A 7,767-nucleotide genomic window follows, 5' to 3' on the forward strand; every position below is an offset into this window, starting at 1 on the left:
TCGCCGCCATACAATGTGTGGCGGTTGTTGACGCCCCAGGGAGGGGCCAGACATGGCCCCTGGTGCCGATCGTGGCGTTGCTGAATGCCTCGAGGTCGAGGCATTACAGCAACGCCGTTTGGGTGCAGAAAGCGAACGTAGATCGCTTTCTGCACCCGTTTAAAGACGTGCCGGTCCTGGCACGTCATTTGTCGTAAACGACTTGTTTTTCCGTGCCGTGCCAGAACCGGCAATTGTCATTAAGGGGTTAATCCCTTAATGACAAGACTGTTTTGATTCGTAGTACATTTTGGGACAAAAGCTGTTTTAATATTTTTGTGGTGTTACTGTTTATCTGTAATTGTATAAAATATATGGTGGGGGGTTTCAGGTAAAGCAGGGCTTTCTTTAGATACCATTATTTTTATCATATCATCTAATTTACTCTAAAAAAAAAATATATAAAATATGAAATGGTTATTTCAAGTACTGGTATTTTAACTTTTCCATGCACTGATTCTACCACCAGCCTTTGTCAAAGTTTGTGGTAGTTTTATCCCGAGTACAGTACCACCACTCATGCATGGGTTCATCATGTTGTTTGTCACTCACTGATAGCGGTTGTGGCTCTTCGGGGTGCTGCTGAATGCCTCGATATTGAAGCATTTCAGCAACACCGATTATCTTATGATGAGATTGCTTATCGCTTCATAAGCTCTGTTTTCCTCTGCGAGCCTCACTTGTGAGACTTCTGTGGATGCAGCGATTGAAGCAATATTAAAGCTGGGCTTCCCAGAGGTTCTTCAGAGTGAGAGGATTACACGGCCCTGGCTTGGAGTCTGGTGGTGACAGGGCTTACGGCCTCAGGAAGGGTTGGGGAGAACTGGAAGTAAGATGTCCCAAGTCTTTGCTGAGTAGGAGCTCTCCCGTCAGGTTCTTCAGGATTCCTACTTCCAGATAGTGGGATCCATTACCACAGTCAAAATAAACTCGGCAGTGGTGAGCCTCTGTGTAGTCCCTCTGGCTACTCTTATTGCCACGATACAACCAGTTTGTTCTAAGCCTGTAATCCTGTGGCCTGTACCAGAGTAAGAGTGGCCCCTGTTTCTCTCAGATCCTGGGCATTCTGACCATACAGCTTGACCAGCTGCTGATGATGATGTTGGTTGTTTCCAGGCCTGGACTGGCCATCGGGCGGCCCAGGGCCGGACTGATTGCAGCTCCAGGCCCCGACCGGACTGACTGGGCCTATGCGGATATATATATCTATATATATATATATCTATATATATATATATATGTATCTATATATCTATATATATATATATATGTATCTATATATATATATATCTATCTATATATATATATATCTATATATATATCTATATCTATATATATATATATCTATATCTATATATCTATATCTATATATATATATCTATATATATATATATATATCTATATATATATAGATATATATATACATATACACATATACACATATACACATAAACGCATATACATATACACACACCTGTTCCGAAAGGCCCCAGAGTCTGCAACATCACTGAGCAAGGGGTGCCAGTACAGATCAGGTTTGGGTTATAAAATAAACAAAATGTAAGAAAATATATACGAAACTTTGAGCAACTCACAGAGTATCCATTATTAAGAATATGGCACAACAAACCTGCCAAGAGAGGGCTGCCCACTAAAACTCACATACAAAAAAAACATAAGAAATGTATTTCTATAATTATAAGGTTTTTTTAGGCAAAATGAAGCAGGTCTACTCCAGCTTTTTACCCCCCCCTTAGACTGAACAAAGGCAAATATGTACAAACAATATATGATCACTACCAAAATGAGCAGACACCATACTTGTTGCATGTGTGCACAAATGCTCTGTACATAGGTCTAGCTTTTGTATATAAAACTGCTTCACATGCATATTGCATTAAATCAAAACTACCATGCTTCTGCTTAGAGTTGGTTATGCATATACTGAGAAATACTAAAACATGGAATTAACAAAAGAAAATTTTATTTGAAACCAAAAAGTGACACAAGCAGTGAAAAACAATTACAAAAATATTTGTAGCTGACAAGCTAGGACTCCTGAAGAAAATCATGCCTCTCGGTTCTTCACTTGTACCCAAATTCCACGTTGTGGCGTAATATGGCCATACCACTTCTTTTATGATTACTGCAATCTTGTCTTTTGTGGTATCTTTTAGGTGTAGGTAAATGTAACATTTAACCCATGAGGTAACCTCTGTAAGACAAAAAAACAAAAAGGGAACTAAATTGATTGAGATAAAAAAAAAAAAAAAAAAAAAAAAGACGACATACGACTGTTCCTTTTTTTTGACTTTACGTATTTGCTCGATTATATGACGACCCCTCAATTTCAATATTAATTTAGGGGGGGGGAGCCTGAATATAAGACTACGCTATAGGAAAGATGTTTTACTAGTAAATATTAATTCACATGTAAACTATTTTTCATATTTAATAAAAACAATGGATTGAGAAAAATTATTTTTTTGTTTTTATTTCCTTTTATTTGACGCTCTGCCCCCAGGCTTCCGGTGATCCGTCATAGATGCCCCAGCTTTAGTTCAGCTGGGGCATCTATGACGGATCACCGGAAGCTCTGGTCATGCTGGTGCTCCGTCATAGAAGCCCTGATGGAAGGGCCATGCGTGTTTGGCTTGTGTGCCATAAAGGGACATTTCAGCAATGCAAACTCCCACCAAATTTAAGAAACTTGCTGATGTTCTCCCACAGGGCCAACGGGGTGTGAAGAGTGAAAGTTCTGTGAACTGGGTTTAGTTTTCCCTTTATATGGCTTAATCAAGAAAGATTAAAACATGCTCAACTTTGTGTAACACAAAGGGTAGTAATGACTTGGAAAAAAAACTTACGGAAGCTTCATCCTCATGAATACTCTGGCCATGAAGAAGCTGAGAAGGACACAGATGAATCCGATAAACAGCAGCAGGAACCTATTCAGCTTAGGGATATTTGGGGCATTAGAGCGATCCAAGATGATGAATCCAAGTCCACCCATTGTAAAGAGGAAGCTTGAAGCTAAGCCTTCCATAATGTATTGCCCATTTACTCTGCAAATAAAGCCAACCAATCAGGGTTTAGAAAAAAGTGGGAAACATACTTCAAAGCACTAATCTAATGAAAGAAAAAGGGGAAAGTGTCGGTGCTTTTTTTATCAAAGGGTTATAATAAGTTCAGTTTAGCTTAGGTAAAAATGATCCAGGGAAAGTCTGGTTGTCTATTAAAAAAAGTCCACACAAACCAAAGGACCTGTTATTACACACAGTATTTTGAGTTGTGACCTATTGTGATTCAAAATAGAAAAAGGCTCCAGGCACTCAAGGGTTCCACTCAGGCAGATTTATTGAAGGAGAAGGACAACAACGTTTCGACCTCACGATGAGGTCTTTATCAAGTGGAACCCTTGAGTGCCTGGAGCCTTTTTCTATTTTGATTTACTGGGGAGCTGGCCCTTCCTGGCACAGCTAAGCACCTGAGTTCCTGTGGGGGGTGTGTGCAGATTCCTGATTCTGGTGACGTGACCTAATGTGATGTAATGGAAGAATAGGCAGTTAATAATTACACAGAACAAATTCTGAAAAATACTTTTTTGTAAATAACGCGCCACCTTCAACAAAGTCCACTAAAGTTTGGACAATAAAGTGGATGAATGTCTTGTTTACCTGTAGGCCAGAAAAGCTACTGGCCTCTGGTGTCCATGCTCATCTGTCATAGAACCAACGCTAGGGGGTTCCACAATCACATCATAAATTATACCTAAAACACATAAGATAACAGACATTAAGAATTTAGTAAGGTGGAACATTAATTCGATGCTTCACAGCAGAATTAAGAAACTGCTGTATAGCCTACAACAATACATCTCACTACAGGCGTGCATAACCCTACGTGAAGAGCAGATGACAGAGCACTATTTTAACCATGGTAATCATATACACCCCAACACCAAAAGTTAGCTTGTTCCGAAGAACAAAGTGGTACTTTGCATTTTAATTTAATACGCAATATTAGGATTGAAAACCATTCCATACATTTATGTGGACCGTAAAAGCAATATGAAGAACCACCACACACAGAGAAAAAATACAGAATAGATGCATTAGCGTCCCCATCTTTTCTCAAAGCAAAACAGAAAAAAGGCTTTGTATTTGTAGACTTTTGGCAGTAAACAATCAGTGAACATGCCTGTTATCCACAGAAGTATGCATGAAGGTTTAAAAAAAAAAAAGGGAAATATTTGAAATATTGTTTGAGGGCGTAACCTGGTTTCTAAGCCCCGTTTCTTTGTTGAAGAAGGCAGAGAGGTTAAATCACTGTCAGGACGTCAGGAGGCAGCTACTGAGCATGTGAAGAACATCATTTCTCTGACATACTGCTTGGATCGCAGAGGGAGTTGAACAGAGAGACTAGCTTAGTTAACACCATAGGTAACACATATAGAACAAAACTCTTACCGTATATTCCGGCGTATAAGACGACTGGGCGTATAAGACGACCCCCAACTTTTACAGTCCAAATATAGAGTTTGGACTATACTCGCCGTATAAGACTACCCCTCTACCCAACGTACAACAACCAGCCAATCACGGCAAGCGATGTACCTTACAAGTGATTTGCTGGTTGATTTGCTGACATATACATACATGCACTGCCCTTACACACACACACATATATAATATATATATCTATATATATATCTACACATATGCCTGTCCATACATACACATTTATACACTGCCCTCACCACACACCCCTGCCTTTACACACACATGTATATGTATATATACACACACACACGTATATATATATATAATATATATATACACACACCAGTATATATATATATAATATATATATACACACACCAGTATATATATATATATATATATATATATATATATATATATATATATATATATATACACACCAGTGTGTGTGTGTATATATATACATATATATTTCTCCCCCCTTTCTCCCTTTCTCCCCATCTCTTACCTTATCTTCTGTCTTCTTTCTTCCATCCAGTTGTGGGAGCGCGAGGTCTGGCACTTGAGACCTCGGCTTCCCTGCTCTCTGATCACTACGCGCCGGCTATCAATAGCCGCCGCCTAGTGATTAGAGAGCAGGGAAGCCGAGGTCTCAAGTGCCAGACCTCGGGCTTCCCTGCTCCCTCATCACTACGCGCCGGCAATTGATGCCGGGCGCCGGGACATGACGTCATCCCTGCGCTCGGCATCAATAGCCGGCGCCTAGTGATTAGAGAGCAGGGAAGCCGAGGTCTCAAGTGCCAGACCTCGGGCTTCCCTGCTCCCCCATCACTACGCGCCGGCAATTGATGCCGGGCGCCGGGACATGACGGCATCCCTGCGCTCGGCATCAATAGCCGGCGCGTAGTGATTAGAGAGATTGGTGGCTTCGTGGGAACCTCCGGCTTGGTAAGTACCCGGCGTATAAGACGACCCCCCACTTTTAAGAAGATTTTTTGGGGTTAAAAAGTCGTCTTATACGCCGGAATATACGGTATATCCTTAGGGTTTGCATACTGCATGCGACTGTATAGTTCAACTTAGTATTTGTAATGCAAAGCTTCACGGCAATGTGTTTTCCGGAGCGCTGATTAAAGGGAAGTCCCATGAAAAAAATAGGTTTTCTCCTTCAGCATAAAATGTAGGTTAGCATTCACAATAATTTTATTTTGCGATAATCCTTCCGCGATCCGCAGACCTGGGGGCTGTCATGTATTGCTTTGGATGACTTTCCCAGTGCAAACACCACACTGCGCTGATTCTTTATGGCAATGCTAATAAAGTCTGTTACTCTTTAGACTTTCACAGTCACAGTGTCCAGATAGATGATTAAGACAGACATTCTATTGCTTGACAGAAAACTGAGTAAAACAATAGTACTACAAAGTACTATTGTACAGTATGGTATGTAAAGTGAGCAGGGGGGGGGGCGCGACAACCAATCTGACAACTATAGTTTGCCCATACCTGAAATACCTATACACCTGTCACATAGGTAAGTGGTCAAACATAAGAATTAGCACTGTTTGTCCCTCTTAGCACATCATCAGTGACACTTTGGTTGGGTGTTTCATAGAACGTACGATTCAGGTGCAGAATTTTGAAAGTGGTGTTATCACCAACAGAAAGATCAATAAGCAGTTGGTTGCTACGGTAATAAATCAAGTTTTCAGGCTGTCATTTTTTACACAAAATCCCCTTTAAGCCATGCTAAGAGCATTTTTTACACAAAGCGCTAAAGACAAAGCAATCAGCAGGTAAATTCTGACGGTTTCCGCGGTGACTGCTCCACATTTACAGCTTAGTCCAAGAACCGGCCTTATCAAGCCTGTCCCATTGAACGGAGTAAGATGAGCTCTGGTCTTACCTCCTGTGATGAGAAAGTATGACACCACCACCATGGCATACACTGTCATAGCAGAGGGCATATGCAGCCATGAGGGCTTCTTCAGCTTTAAGTTGGGGCACTCCAGCACTGTATACGGTACACGGTACAGGCTCTCCATCCTGCAGCCTCACAGCACCCTGCGAATAACAACACACCCAATTCAAAGCGGTTACTATACTGACCGAGTCACCGGCCACGGAGAGGGCAGACCCCGGGGCCTGCAGGACATCTAGGTGCCACCGCGAGCGGTACCATGCAATGCCGGAGTCCTGTCCCCCGAAGAACCGGCACACAGTACTTACCTCCGGCGGCAGCTCTGGGGTAGGGAGTACAGTAATGTCAGGACCGGACCTAAGGAGGCCTGACGTGGCGGTGCAGCCGGAGAGGGGAGGGACTGGGGAGGTGACGACCTGACTGATGCAGAGCCGGAAGTAGGGACACTGAGAATACCCGGGATAATGTAACGATTTTTTTGCTGCAGCGGATTTATGAACAGCTCACCGAGTGGCATTGAGAAGGAACGCATTAACAGCGAAAGCGCTATAATACTATAACGCTTCAGCGATAGTCGTTTTGGCGTGAACTACATATCCCACAATGCAACGCGGCATTCCTATGTAGACAAAAGCACTGTGGGATATGTAGTTTGTCAACGTCGGGAATGCTGAAAACCCGCTTCTAATCACCTCACTCCCGATCAAATTTTCCCTGTCCCGCGCAGATCGACTCCAATCTGCATTTTACTAAAATACACCCGGACTGTTCTTTTAAAGGGAAAGCACAATGTGTCTCACAAAGGAGTGTGCCCGTTAAAGCACATGAAAATATAATATGTATTCTTTAACCCCTTCAATCCCAGGGTTTTTTGGTACCTGAAGTCCCTGAGCAATTTTGCCATTTTTGCGGGATGTCGGTTCAGTGATTCTCTTTACCTGTGAATAGTGTACCCATGTAAACTATATATTGTTTTTTCAAGGAGAGCTAGAGCTTTCTTTTGATACCATAGTTGGATGATTAGCTGAAAATTTAGAATCAGAAATTTAGTAAAAACTATTTGAAAAAAAAACCTATTTCTTTTTTTTAATTTTCCCTCTGAAATTAGGTAAAGTGATGGAAAATCCCCTCCAAGTTTATCAATTCAGATACCTTATTTATATAGATTTTTCATACTTTCCCAGCACCTTTAGGGAACATACTATAAGGTGTATATTTTTTGTAGAATTTTTATGCTTATGGCTTAACAGGTTTGTGAACAGGGGCAGGAGGGTTATACTGGGGAAATATTATGCTAGGGCAATG

At 41.5% G+C, this 7,767-nt stretch overlaps 1 protein-coding gene across 1 annotated transcript; it reads right to left on the reverse strand.

Moving 5' to 3' along the window:
• Positions 1 to 2,006: 2,006 nt before the first annotated feature.
• OSTC (oligosaccharyltransferase complex non-catalytic subunit) lies at positions 2,007 to 6,924 on the reverse strand. The gene is made up of 5 exons (XM_053461511.1): positions 6,771 to 6,924; positions 6,448 to 6,605; positions 3,717 to 3,810; positions 2,907 to 3,104; positions 2,007 to 2,254 (listed from the first exon to the last, which is right to left on the reverse strand). Exons 2-5 carry the CDS (start codon positions 6,584 to 6,586, stop codon positions 2,236 to 2,238), a joined length of 450 nt encoding a protein of 149 aa, XP_053317486.1. The 5' UTR covers positions 6,587 to 6,605; positions 6,771 to 6,924; the 3' UTR covers positions 2,007 to 2,235.
• Positions 6,925 to 7,767: the final 843 nt, after the last annotated feature.

The sequence above is a fragment of the Spea bombifrons genome, chromosome 1, assembly GCF_027358695.1.
Source record: "Spea bombifrons isolate aSpeBom1 chromosome 1, aSpeBom1.2.pri, whole genome shotgun sequence".
In the NCBI taxonomy this organism is placed as follows: Eukaryota; Metazoa; Chordata; class Amphibia; order Anura; family Pelobatidae; genus Spea; species Spea bombifrons.

What these genes read in the sequence shown, in the direction of transcription:
- OSTC (XM_053461511.1), bottom strand. Translation starts at nt 6,586, where the DNA reads ATGGAGAGCCTGTACCGTGTACCGTATACAGTGCTGGAGTGCCCCAAC. An exon ending in ATACTTTCTCATCACAGGAG is followed by an intron (nt 3,811 to 6,447) that starts GTAAGACCAGAG and finishes TATGTGTTTTAG; the next exon opens with GTATAATTTATGATGTGATT. An exon ending in GTAGCTTTTCTGGCCTACAG is followed by an intron (nt 3,105 to 3,716) that starts GTAAACAAGACA and finishes CTTTATTTGCAG; the next exon opens with AGTAAATGGGCAATACATTA.